At 43.1% G+C, this 14,330-nt stretch overlaps 2 protein-coding genes across 2 annotated transcripts in view; both read right to left on the reverse strand.

Moving 5' to 3' along the window:
* ZBTB11 (zinc finger and BTB domain containing 11) overlaps positions 1-9,441 on the reverse strand; it is a 31,546-nt gene extending 22,105 nt beyond the window's left edge. Inside the window, exon 1 of the mRNA XM_082392067.1 lies at positions 5,958-9,441. Coding sequence (XP_082248193.1) covers positions 5,958-6,621 — 664 coding nt within the window. The 5' untranslated portion in view covers positions 6,622-9,441. The remainder of the gene's footprint in view (positions 1-5,957) is intronic.
* Positions 9,442-9,579: 138 nt separating this feature from the next.
* RPL24 (ribosomal protein L24) lies at positions 9,580-14,305 on the reverse strand. Its single transcript, XM_082392244.1, has 6 exons — positions 14,166-14,305; positions 13,959-14,034; positions 13,313-13,423; positions 10,811-10,947; positions 10,331-10,394; positions 9,580-9,699 (listed from the first exon to the last, which is right to left on the reverse strand). The coding sequence occupies exons 1-6, from the start codon at positions 14,168-14,170 to the stop codon at positions 9,619-9,621; spliced, it is 474 nt and encodes a 157-aa protein (XP_082248370.1). The 5' UTR covers positions 14,171-14,305; the 3' UTR covers positions 9,580-9,618.
* Positions 14,306-14,330: the final 25 nt, after the last annotated feature.

Here is a 14,330-nt window from a genome sequence, read left to right on the forward strand (position 1 = left end):
GGAGGAACACTTTACACACACTCCCCCCTCTCCATCATACTTGTAAGGGTGGAACAATTAATTCCCATCCTACAGACAAGGAGAATGAAGCCCTAAGTGATAACTTGTCCAAAGTCACATCTAGTAAACTGCATAAGTGGGCCTCCAGAAGTCATGTGACTTTCAGGATATTATGCTACTTACCCAGGAATACATTTATCCATCCCTGTGACAGAAACTTCTTCCCCTACAACCCCCAAGTAAAATGCAAATGAAAAGGCTGTTAATTAGCTAAAATGATACAGAGGTATATAGTAAATTCCTGAAAAGAGTTTCAAGATGATAAATTATACCAACTTACTTGCACTTCAACCTTCAGATAGTATTTAAGCAATATTTCTCAAATTGTATTATATCCCATACTTACTAAAAAAAGTACACACTGGACTAATAAATTCGGAAATTTATATTCTCGGGACTTCCCTGGTGGTGCAGTGGTTAAGAATCCGCCTGCCAATACAGGGGACACGGGTTCAAGCCCTGGTCCAGGAAGATCCCACATGCCGCGGAGCAACTAAGCCCGTGTGCCACAACTACCGAGCCTGCACTCTAGAGACCGCGTACCACAACTACTGAGCCCGCGTGCCACAACTACTGAAGCCTGCGTACCTAGAGCCCTTGCTCCGCAACAAGAGAAGCCACTGCAATGAGAAGCCCACACACCGCAACGAAGAGTAGCCCCCGCTCGCTGCAACTAGAGAAAGCCCGCGCACAGCAACGAAGACCCAATGCAGCCAAAAATAAAAATAAAATAAATAAATTTATAGAAAAAAAGGTATTAATGTATGACAGTTGATCAACTGTATGAAAAATCATCCTATCGTATTTTAGAAGTCCTTTAATTCGAAATTCGAGTGTTAGTGTTTTGATGGGATCCATCTTAAATCTAGCTTTACAGATTCAGGAACCTGACCTCTTTAGCTCGCCCAGAGCTGATTAAGCTGAAAGAATCTGGGGCTTCCCTGGTGGTGCAGTGGTTGGGAGTCTGCCTGCCGGTGCAGGGGACACGGGTTCAAGCCCTGGTCTGGGAGGATCCCACATGCCGCGGAGCAACTGGGCCCGTGAGCCACAATTACTGAGCCTGTGCGTCTGGAGCCTGTGCTCCGCAACAGGAGAGGCCGCGATAGTGAGAGACCCGCGCACCGCGATGAAGAGTGGTCCCCGCTCGCCGCAAATGGAGAAAAGCCCTCGCACAGAAACGGAGACCCAACACAGCCATAAATAATAAAATAAATAAATAAATATAATACCCTTTAAAAAAAAAAAAAAGCTGAAAGAATCTGACTCAAATTAATCACTGAAAAGACATAAAGGCGTAAACATAGTTAACTTACTATTTTAAGAGTGGGTAAGGGCTTCCCTGGTGGCGCAGTGGTTGAGAATCTGCCTGCCAATGAGGGGACACGGGTTCGGGCCCTGGTCTGGGAGGATCCCACATGCCGCGGAGCAAATGGGCCCGTGAGCCACAATTGCTGAGCCTGCGCGTCTGGAGCCTGTGCTCCGCAACAAGAGAAGCCGCGATAGTGAGAGGCCCGCGCACCGCGATGAAGAGTGGCCCCCGCCACAACTAGAGAAAGCCCTCGCACAGAAACGAAGATCCAACACAGCCGTAAATAAATAAATAAATAAAATTAAAAAAAAAAAAAAAAGAGCTGGCACTCCAGGGTCAGTCCTGTTATTATCCCCATTTAAAAAAAAAAAAAAAAAAGAGTGGGTAATTACCACAAGGAGTAGCAATTACTTTATGTAGGAAAATTTGAATCCACTGACTAACTTTGTGACCATGTATGTCCAAGTCACCTAACCTCTCTGTGCCAAAATGGGGATAACAGCACTTACTTTCACAGCGTGTTATAACGATAAAATGTTAATATTTATAAATCACTTTGAACAGTGTCTGAGACAAGGTAACTACTACCTAAGCGTTTAATGATGCTCAGTGGTCAACCTCCATAAAAACGTCCACGTAGGGGACTTCCCTGGTGGCGCAGTGGTTAAGAATCCACCTGCCAATGCAGGGGACACAGATTCAAGCCCTGGTCCAGGAAGATCCCACGTGCTGCAGAGCAACTAAACCCATGTGCTACAACTACTGAGCCCACGTGCCACAACTACTGAAGCCTGCACGCCTAGAGCCTGTGCTCTGCAACAAGAGAAGCTACCACAATGAGAAGCCTGCGCACTGCAACCAAAAGTAGCCCCCGCTCGCCGCCACTAGAGAAAGCGCACGCGCAGCAATGAAGACCAAATGCAGCCCCCCCAAAAAAAAAAAAAAAAAAAAAGTCCACATAAAATACCAAATTAGCATTAAGAGGTTCTTTACTGAGCATAGACTTAGTGGGTAAACAACCTCTGATAAAACAACTTGAGGAACAGATTCTCACTCTAGAGCAGGGTTTCCCAACCTCAGCAGTGTTGACATTTTGGGCCAGATGATTCTTGTTGTGGGGCAGGGAGGGGTGAGTAAGCTGTCCTGTCCTGTGCAGTGTGGCATGTTTAGGAGCATTCCTGACCTCTACCTAACCAGATGTCAATAGCAGCCCCTCAAACACCACCACCAGTTATGACAACCAATATTGTCTCCCGACATAGTCAGATGTTCCCTGGGAGGCAAAACTGTCCAGGGTTGAGAACCCCTACTCTAGAGATCTGCCAAATTGAACAATTTGCTCCTGTTAGCTGTTCAAGAACCTCCCTCCCTCCCGATCAGTGATGAGGCCCAGAGGATAGTGGCTCCTATTTCTATTTCTCCACGCATATTAGTCATTCAGATTTTTTGTTTTTTTTCTTCAAAGAGGTTACAAAGTGGTCAGTTACAGCTGTATTAACATAGACCCAGTTCTTGCTGGGTTTTCAGAAATTACACCCTCCTCTTCTAGATTAGATAACGGCAGCATCAATTTATCCCCATAAAACAAATCAGTTCTTAGGGTAGGAACCTCTGCAGGTAGCTAATTTAACCTATTACATAATTTTCCTAGTTTAATCTTTTTTCCTACTAATTTAATTTTCTCCTCACATTTTGCACTAATTGTAGATCCCCATGAGTCAGCATTTGACTGAGGCAGGGGAGAGAGTCATTTATTTGGAAACTCCAGCATATAACTACAATACAGGATAAAATAAGGGGTTGAGAGGGTGAGACTATTAACATTTTACATTCTGAAATAAATTTGCTATATGTCAACTTTAGGCACTGAGCCAGTTTTTCACTGCGCTCAAACAAGTGAAGTTGCTACAAACTTGCCTGATTACCAGGATATAAGGGCAGTGCTTATGATGGCAACATTCTAGAAAAAGCAGCGTAAATAATAAATCCCAGTAAACTATCCCTGACTTTGGAATCATTTTTTTCTTGGTATCTACACTGATTAGATCTTATTAGTTCCCAGATAAACATCTCCAGGGCTTTGGAGTATGTTTATTATAAAAAGGGTCCATTTGTGGTGTATGACACATTAAAAACTGATAGTTAAAAATGTTTTATCAGTTATCAGTTCCAGGTCCAAGAATGTTTATTTTTCTGTCTATGCAGCATTGTTAATTTTTTTTTCCTCTTCCTTTTGGCACTCCCAAGCAGCATGCGGGATCTTGGTTCCCCAACCAGGGATTGAACCCACGCCCCTTGCTGTGGAAGCGTGGAGTCTTAACCACTGAACCGCCAGGGAAGTCCCCAATGTTGTTAATTTTAATAGGCCTATAACAAACAAGTAAAACGAGCAAAGTGTTAATGTAATAAACATCAAAATGAATAGCTAATAATCGAGGGCAAACTCCTCTGATGCTTACTGACTATGAATTCTCATTTTAAATGAAGAAATATTAAAATAAAAATAATGATATAAAATAGTATCATAAACCCATTACATATTAACAAAAATAGCATTTATATGAAAAATACTATTTACCAAAACATAAAAAAATTAGTGAGAAAAGTGCACTACTTTACATTTTTGCAAGTCTTTTTAACGTGTGGTTTAACAGAAGACAGATTATCATATATGCATTCAATCTATTGCCATATTATCACGTCATGTAGCCTCTGGAAAACGCCACTGTGTACTTGTGATACAGTAAGTGAAAAGGCAAATAATGCCTTAGTATTATTATGAATATAATTTTGACTTTGGGGATTCTCTGAAAGGATCTCAGGGCCTCCCTGTTCAGGGGTTTAGTACCAAACTTAGAGAACAGCTGTTCTGGACAATTAAGGACTTCAAAAGTCTACTTATCCACAAATGTATCTCTCATTAAAAAAAATAAACATCAACACAGTCTCAGGGTTTTTTTTTGTCTCTTAAGACACTGCCCACTAAAACAAAAATCAAACAAACAAAATACTGGATTAGATATCACTCACAGATAATCAATTTAGGGAAGGAAAATTCTGAACACTAAGCCCATTTAGCACCATATAATAGTGGTTAAGAAAAGTTTGAAATCCCAAAGGTCAGCTCCTGGTGCTTTTAGTTTTCCCATCTGTAAAACAGAGACATAAATGTTTCCATCTTACAAGGTTTGATGAGGATTAAATACTATGTAAAAATAAATTAAGTGCTCAGCACTATGCCTGCATGTAAAAGCTTGATCCCTGTTATCTTTAGCTATAATTATCCTTTTAACATGTCATAAAATATTAAACCTGAGACATTTGTTCAACAAAACTATGTCTGACCAAATCAATCCTAACAGAATGCAGCAATTACTCCATATTTACCCTTCAGTCATGTCTCTTTATAGGAACTTAATTCAGATATTGGTTTAAAATATAAAATAAGGAAAAGCTTTTAAGAAGAACATAGAGAGCTGGACTGTTTTTGAAAACACGAAAGAATTATTTAAGAAGCAAAAAGACCTATCCAGCAAAGTTCATATTCAGTAGTCTAACTTCCTTACTCACAGATTAAGTTCCATAAGTTAATTTCTGCAAAACCATACGGAATCTTTCCTGACGAAACCTCTTCTATAGGCCTGCAAACTTTTACTAATTATAACCGAACGGTTTGAATATTCATCAACTTTTTGGAGCGTGAGGGAGGTAAAAACAAAAACAAAAACCCCGAAGGACCCTTTCTCTCCTCCCCTAACCTGGTTCCCAAGGAGTCAAACTTTACAGCCACACTCCGGGACCATAACAATCCCAGAAACCGCATCTTTTCTGGGTATACATAGTGCCTCACAGTTTCCAAATCGCTCTTCACTACAGCGAAGGGAAGAATATTAAAATACCCAGAATTGCGACTACCTGCTATTAAAATTCTTGTCCTAAAAACTAGGCTCAAATGACTGTTTCCACACAGTCACTCGAAATCACTTCTGCACACAACTGCATGATTCCTATTCACGCCGCAGTAGCACAAAGACGAACCCCGGCAAGCGGATCAGCAGAAGCTCAAACCCGCTGGCCAACACCCTAGCGGAACGCACGGCAGAAAGCGGCCGGGCTCTGGGCGGACCGTGCCGCTCCCAAACCATCCGCACAAACAGGATTTTAAAACGCACCACACACAGCACCTGCAACGGCCGCCCGAAAGCGTCCGCGAAGGGCAGAAGCCACCGCCTCCCGCGCCGCCGAAGGAGGCGGGCCCAGCGCACCCCGCGCGTCCCGGCCCCTCCCCGCGGCTGGGCCGGCCCCCGGGGAAGCCCCCTTCGCCCCACCCCGGGCCAGGGCCCGCCCCCAGCTTCCCCGGCCTCCTTCCTGTGGGAAGTGCGGCTCCTTTCGCGTCCCCCACCCTCTCGGCTCCGCCTGGCAGCTGCTCCGCCGCCGGGCACGGGCTAAGCTGAGCCCGCGAGCGGCGTCCGGGAGGAGGGTGCCGGACCCTCACACTCGCGGGTGCCCAGACGGGCTCGCCTCCGGCTGCGGGCCTTTCCTGGGAGCAAGCCGCCCGCCCTCCCCCTTACCGCGGGCGAGGTCTTACCTCGCCACCAGTACGTCTTGGACAAGTCGTGCCAGGTCTGATGCTGGGTGTGGTGAGTGCCGCCCGGGCCCAGGTGCGCAGCCTCGATAAGCCCCCGGCGCCGCTCGGGCTGCAGCACCACCTCCAGCTCGGCGAAGGTCTTGCGGTGCCGCTGCCGCCGCTGGTAATACAACGTTCCGTCGCGCACCACGTAGCAGGCGGCCGCCTTGCGGATTTTACGCTTGACATTACCCTCGGTGCCCGGCGCGTACGGCTCGCACTCGTTCGTCAGGTAGCGCAGGATGGCCTGGTAGCTTTCCTCGCTTGACATCGCTGACGGCGGCTCCCCGAGGGCGCCTGTCAGTGGCAAGGGAGGAAGACAGCGCACTAGTTCCGGGCGGATGCAACAGCAGTGGCGGCACTGTAGGGAGGACTGGCTGTGTCTGTGGTGAGTGCTCTTCGAGGGCGCCCGCACCACGGAGGGAGAACGGACGAGTTGGTAACCAAGAGGAACTGCACTTCTCCAGCGCGCGGGATCCGCTGGCGACTGACAAAATGGCTGCTGCACCACCGGAAGTGACGCAACCCAAGGGCAGTGGGTGAGGGGGCTAAGCCCTGATTGGAGCGCAATGGCTTTCTGGCTTGATCTAGCCGACCAAGTGACGTTAGGACTGCGGACGGACATTTTGGAAGCGGGTAGGCCCTTCCTGGGAAATCGAAGTGGTTTTGAGCAGACATCTTAAGTCCTGGCAGTTTCCCTTTTTGTTTTTCCCTTCTTTCCCATGATCTGAGCACGTGTAGGAGGCGGTGGTGGGCAGTTGTTAATCCCGTCGGAGATACCCCAAGGTGTAAAGGAGTCTTTTTGACCCCGCCTACGTTTTGAGACACCCGACAACATAAAAGCGCCAGATTTTGAGGCCCCCTAGTATAATATTAGCCACTGGATGTAAGACCAAAGAAAGCCCTTTCACGTGGAAATGTAGCTTCCAGTTGAGTGTTATAAAATCTAAATCCCTCCGTGATAGGAGTTAATGTAATTTCTAAGCAACTGCTTGTTCCTAACTACCCATGGGATAGTCATTTTTCTGGAATGATCAGTTTATGTATTGACGATTTTTTACCTATGAAGCTAGTCATGTTGGCAAGGAGTGAGGAAGAGCAGCTAGCATTGTTTTCTTACAGCTTTATTTGCATATATTTTTACATAAACTTAGAGGAAAAAATTCTCCATTTTACACCCAACATATAGTGAACGCACAAAAGGCCGAGGCGGCTCAGACTGCGCGGTGCTTTATTGGAGCCTGAAAACTCTGGGCCAACCCTCTCCTCTCCCAGCCTAGAGTCTGCAGTCACTGAGTGAGGTAGTGACCCTTTGGAAATAGGTGAGGACAGATGGTGAAAACAGTGGGCTCAAAAAGCAGGATGCGGGACTTCCCTAGTGGCGCAGTGGTTAAGAATCCGTACTTCCAATGCAGGGGATACGGGTTCTATCCCTGGCCAGGGAATTAGATCCCACGTGCATGCTGCAACTAAGAGTTTGCATGCCTTAACAGAGGAGCCCACGAACCGCAACTAATAAATGAAATAATTAAAACATACAAAAAAGCGGGATGCGTTCAGTACCCCCGCACTTGGGGGGTGGGGATTGCAGGAATTTCCAAACGGCTTGGTTGTTTGAGGCAGTTGAATATTCTAGCTGTAGGTACATGAGCTCCCAGGCCCTGAGGAAAGATAGAACTACCAGGCCTTAGGGCCACTCATTCCACAGACTACAGCTGGGTGAGGGAGAAATTAGAAGATAGAGACACACCCCTGCTCCCAAGGGGTGGGGCACCCAGAATGGATTTCCAAATCCACCCTCCAAGGGATGTATATGTGCTGGGCCAGCACCACCAGTTTTGCTGTTAAATAGACTTCCTTTAAAACTAAATTTAATGTGGGACTTTCCTGGGGGTCCAGTGGTAAGAATCTGTTTTGCAATGCAGGGGATGCGGATTCGATCCCTGGTCAGGGAACTAAGATCCCACATGCGGCGAGGCAACTAAGCCTGCGTGCCACAACTACTGAGCTCGCCCACCTCAACTAGAGCCTGCCTGCCCAAACTAGAGTCCATGCACTCTGGAGCCTGCGCACCACAACTACATTAGAGAAAACCCACCACCACAACTAAGAGCCCACGTGCTGCAACAAAAGATCCCCGCATGCCGCAACTAAGACCCGATGCAGCCAAAAAAATAATAAAAATTAAAAATAAACTTTTAAAGAAAACTAACACTTTAAAAAAAAAACTAAATGTAAGTAGATTAAAATTTTAAGTAAACAAGTTGTGGACATGGCTAAGAGAAACTAAGTTAATTGAAATCCCTCCACACCCAAATCAGTTTCTATCGAAACACACCCCGTGAAAGCCCTGAGAAGCCCATTAATACCTGGGATTCTCTTCTGTGCCTTTGGGCCAATACAGAGAAATGTTTTAGTGAAATGTTTTACACGTGGTCCATTGGTCTTCCTGAGAAAAGCTAAACTTGATGTCCTGTGAGAACAAGTATTTAGTGTTTATATTGTCCTGAGCTGCAAGCTGTTCAGGACTCAAAGGTAATCAGAATGGGCAATTCCATTTTAAGGCATTTAGACCAAAAAAGCAGTGCTTTTAAGGGGACATTTTATTTTGTTCAAAAGTAAGAACATGTAGCTCTGCATTCACGTTGGGTATTTTGACTGGCTTTTAAGCTTTCTCTGTTCACAGCTGCATGACCTTTTTTTTCATATATTTTTTTAAAATACAGGTGATAGTTCTAAGTAGTTTTAACTCAGCTATAAGCTAATGGTTAAAAGGTGAGATACTAGTGAACCAAAAGGCATCCCCAATATGAAATAAATGTGTCTATTATGGAGAAGGGTAATTTAACAAGAAAATAACTCATTAAGAAGGCTTACTTTCTGCAGACAGAAGAAAAAAATGCATCTTTTAGCAATCAACCTGGCTAAAATCTATGCGACATCCTAGTACTTGTAGCTATGTAACAAAAAAGTTTAGACAATGCAGTCTGTAACGTGCCCTTATAGCCTCAGCTGGGCAAAGCTTGCATTTAACCATATAGATCTTATTTTATTTACATCATCTTGCTTAACCTCTCTCCAAGAGGCTTACGTTAGGAGGCACTATTCCCAAGAAATGAACTCTTTGAAAAATACCTAGCTCTTGGACTTTCCTGGTGGTGCAGTGGTTAAGAATCCGCCTGCCAACGCAGGGGACACGGGTTCGATCCCTGGTCCGGGAAGATCCCACATGCCGCGAAGCAACTAAGCCCATGCGCCACAACTCAACTACTGAGGCTGCACTCTAGAGCCCACAAGCCACAACTACTGAGCCCATACGCCACAACTGCTGAAGCCCACACGCCTAGAGCCCATGCTCCACAACTTAGAGTAGCCCCTGCTCACTGCAACTACAGAAAGCCCACACACAGCAACGAACAGCAACGAAAACCCAATGAAGCCATGAATAAATAAATAATTTATTAAAACAAAAAAACAAACAAAAAAACCCACCTAGCTCTTAAATTCCTAACTGTGTAGTTTAGCTATTACTGTGTAGGCTGAACATGCCTAATTTAGGAGTAAAAATTCCACCACAATCTAGTTATAGTCAGATCTTTATTTAAAAATCCAAGCTGCCAACTTAGCGTTTTCCACCAACACGGGGAGCAGAAACCTTCACAGGCTTCACAATCTTTTGCTTAGGTGCTGCCTTTGTGGGAGCCTGTAAAAAGACAACATGTTATGTGGCATTATTCCATGTGGGGTTTTGTTTTGTTTTTTTTCCCCCAATCACTGCTCTCTTATGCCCAGATTCTGTTTGTATCCTAGATTGCTTTCCTAATTATCTGTGTTCCTAATATTATAAAGTCCACCTTTATAAGAAAAATAAATGAAAGACAAAGATATCAGATTGAAGGAGTTAAGAGACACAACTAGATGCAGTGTGGGATCCTGAATTGTATCCTAAGAACAGAAAAAGGACCAATGCTAATTTTTTGGTTTTGAAATTTTTACTATGGTTATTGAAATTAACACTGTTAAAGCTGGGTAAATTCTGTACAATTATAGAAAATTTTACTGAAAATCTAGAATTATTTCAAAATAAACTTTAAAACACGTTTATTTTCCCCTTTCCCATTTCTATATAGCACTAACATACTCATCTGGCTTTAGCAAAGGGACCTCTCTGGAGACCTGAATCACTCACTCAGAAATCAATTATGGACATCATTTCCATTAGAGCCTTGCACTAAATCCCTTAGAAAACTGAAACTTTCATTTACCACAATTTGGATTAAAAATAAATCTTTCTGTTGCTTTAAATGAGAAATCCAAGACAATCCCACAATTACCTTTGCAGCAGCCATTGCTGTCTTTTTAGATGCTTGCTTAGCCTTTTTTGCTTCCTTGGCAGCCCTGTTGGGTTAAAAATAACTTAAGCAAAGCACTTTACTCCTTAAGGGTATAGCTTATTAACAGGAGGATAGTGTTTGGGAAAAGTAGAATTAACATATTCCTTCCCCACCTGCAATTATTTGTATGATAAATCCCAAGGATTTATTAACAAATGTCATTAACCACCAAGTCAGCTTAACATTTGTTACAAATTGTATAGTATCTTTATAATTGCATATAGAATTTCAACAAATCATTTAGACTACAGTATAAACTTCTGTATTATTAAACATGAGTATTTACAATTTGACAATTCCTATACAGATGCAAGTAACACAACACAAAATAACGTGAGATTGATTCCTGTGCCTATAAACCCAAACATAACCTAAAATCCATTCCAATAGCTGAAATGCTCATAATGAAAGCTTCCTCACCTGATAGCTTGTTCTCGTTGAGCCTTCCTAACTTCAGGTTTCTGATTCCTCTTGGCCATTATATCAGCAAGAGATGCACCAGTTATGGCCCTCTGGAATTTGACTGCACGGCGGGTTCTTTTCTTTTGAATTTCTTCCTACAGAACAAAAAGATGGGGACCACACTTAGCAACCTTGCTTCATGAATGTCAGGGAGAAATGAAATATCACATGTCAGAAGGGGGCAAATGAGCTCTCTCGGGCCTTTTTTATAAGGGCACTAATCCCATTCATGAGGGCTCTGCCCTCATGACTGTATCACCTCTCAAAGGTCCCACCTCCTAACCATAACCTTGGAGGCTCAGTTTCAACATATGAATTTTGGGGGGAACACAATTCAGACCACAGAAATATTCAACCAGGGAGTTCCCTGGTGGCCTAGTCGTTATGACTCTGGGCTTTCGCTGCCAGGTTCAATCCCTGGTTGGGGAACTGAGATCCCACATGCTGCACAGCGCAGCAAAAAAAAAAAAAAAATCAATCAAAAATAATCCATGCAATTATTTGAAATGAAATATACATACAAATATATATTTTTAAAGGATCTATATATAAAATGCTGCAATACACAGATAAGTTTTCCAATTATGGATTGGTTAAACCATCTATTACAAATCCTGGCCATTATTTACTATTTTATTTAGAAAGACAGAAAGTTAAACTCTAAGGAAGTTAACTGAATAGTACTTTAAAAGTGATCGTAACAAGACTGTTGATGATTAAGAATGTGCTTTTGGAAAAAAAATTATCAAACCTCAACTCTATTTTGTTTTTACTCCAAGTACTGACACTGGGAGAAATAGTCAAGTTAGAAGATGATTTAAGACAGGAAAGCCACCAAATGTTAGGGAATGTCTGGGAATCAAGACAGTACAATTCAAACATCTGCTGCAGATTCTATACTGGAACCTATGCTACAGTGCTTATGAGGAAAAAGATCTTGCATGCATCTCTAAGTCCAAGAAAAAATAAACTATTTATTAAAGCAGGGATATGCAAAATATCTTAAAAATTTTAAACAGGACATATGGAGGAAAGAGGGCACATTTGTGGTTAACCAAAATGCTTGTTTTACCAATACTTTAAACTTTTTACAGAGGTGATATTTTATTGTAGAAAATGCCAGTATTTACCTGTTTATATTTTTCTTACCTCAAATCCATTTAAAAAATATTTTTCTTATTGTGATAAAATATATATAACATTAAGTTGACCATTTTAAAGCATTTTTAAGTGTATAATTCAGTGGCATTAAGCACATTTGCAATATTGTGCAAACACCAATTTCCATCTCCAGAACTTTTTTCCTAACTCAAAATGAACTCTGCACCCATTAAATAATAGCTTCCTATTCCACCTTTCCCCCAGTCCTGCCTGGTAACCTCTACTTTGTCTTTATGAATATGTCCACAACTAGTACCTCATAAAAGTGGAATCATACAATATTTGTCTTCTTGTGTCTGGCTTATTTCACTTAGCATAATGTCAGGCTTGTCAGCTTTTTAAGGCTGAATAATATCTCACTGTATGTATTTATCACATTTTGTTATCCATTCATCCACTGATGGGACATTCGGTTGTTTCCACCTTTTGGCTATTGTGAATAACAGCACTATGAACATCAGTGTACAAGTAATCTGTTTAAGTCCCTGCTTACAATTCTTTTGCATATATACAGATTTAGAAATGGAATTGCTAGATCACATGACGGTAATTCTCTTTAACTTTTTGAGAAACTGCCAAACCACTTTCCACAGTGCCTGCACCATCTTCATTCAGCAATGCACAGAGTTCCAATTTCTCCACATCCCCACCAACATTTGTAATTCCTCCCACCCCCACCCCCGTTTGGATAATGGCCATCCTACTGGGTATGTCACATCCCCCTATTTAGAATTTTTCCTTCCTCTGAACTCCCATAATACCTAGCCATGTCTTTCACCCAGGAGGTGAAAATATCACTAAATATTCACAAGCCTCCTGAATACTAATTCTCTTGCCATGGCACTCAAACCTTTTCTCAAAAATCTCTTTCAACAGCCTAAAAGACCACTTCAAAAAACACAACCAGTTTTAAGAACTAACATGCTGGAAGACTCCACAATATGATACCTACATTGGGAATAATTCTATAAGCGTTATAACCAATACCAAGTTTCCATAGAACTATTTAGTTGCCACCCACTTGAACATCTTAAACACTTCCATGGTGAGCTATAACCCAAGTGAGCTTAATGTAATTGATCTAACTCTGGAAGGGGGATGCTTTCAAATTTCAAGTCGATATTTTTACTGTGAGCCTAAGATGTATAAGGAGGCAGTCTTTATATCAATCATTTTCACTTCACTGTTTGATGCTTTACAGTTAGGAGTACTTTCACATACTGTCTCATTTAATTTCAATTTTAAAAAGCAGTAAATGATGCTCAGAGATTCAACAAAATGAAAGTGCATTTCACTTACCGACTGTCCTTTTTTGTGCTTTCTTCTGTAGAGGACAGTCCAGTTGATCTGACGAGGATTCCTCTTGGAAAGGAATGCCGACTCACATTTTGCATTAAGAAATTGGAAAACCTGTCGTGACAAGTTCAAAGTAGGAGTCTTGAGCTTGAAATTATTAGTAAATTAACATTCTAATTCTATCCTCTCATTTTACAAAATTGAGGCCCATACAGACCAAAAGGCTTGTATCACAGAACTGGCAGGAAACTGTCTCTGCGTTTCGCCCTGTCTTTTCTCGAGCAGACAAACCTAAGTTCATAACGCAGAGTTGGGTGTCAAATTCTGGAAGGCATCTAACTCCTGTCCCTCCCGAGATTCCAAGAGGACCTGGTGCCCATAAAATAGCCAAATACCCCGGTGGCCCACTGCCTTTACACTGGAACATTAAGGTTACACAAGCTCCTAACTTCCGACCTGATTTACATTCGATCAAAGCTCAAGACTGATTTCCTTAGAGGCTTCTTATCCTAACACTCATTGCACACAGGATCCCCGGAACAAGCTTTTCAGGGACCAAGAGTGATGTGGTGAAGGATCCCGCCTAGACTGAATGAGGCCGGTCTTTCCTTAGAAGCACAAGGTGCGTTTAGACCACGCGGCCTTTCACCTTCCCGTCGGTCCTGGCGTAGCGCCTCCCGTGTCCTGGGTAGATCTTGTACCCGCTGAAACTGCATAGCTCGACCCTGTAACGAAAAGCGAAAGCCCATCAGGTGGGGTGGGGGATATCTTCGGAAAGGAGAAGCCACGCCTGGGATGCCGGAGAGGCCCTTGGCCCGAAGATGCAAGCGGATTGGGATGTACGGTTCCTGCTTACTTCATTGCTGCTAGTGCCGGCGAGAAGAAAAGATGGCGAAAAAAAGGAAAAGGATCATGGGAAGAGCCCTTATAAGGTCGTGGGAAAGCAATCTCCTCCCACAATTCTCTTCCCTAACCCCGGCGTTCGGTGATGACGTCACCTCGCCGGGGCGAAAAGTCTAGA

The sequence above is a fragment of the Balaenoptera borealis genome (assembly GCF_965194805.1).
Source record: "Balaenoptera borealis genome assembly, chromosome: 5".
NCBI lineage: Eukaryota > Metazoa > Chordata > Mammalia > Artiodactyla > Balaenopteridae > Balaenoptera > Balaenoptera borealis.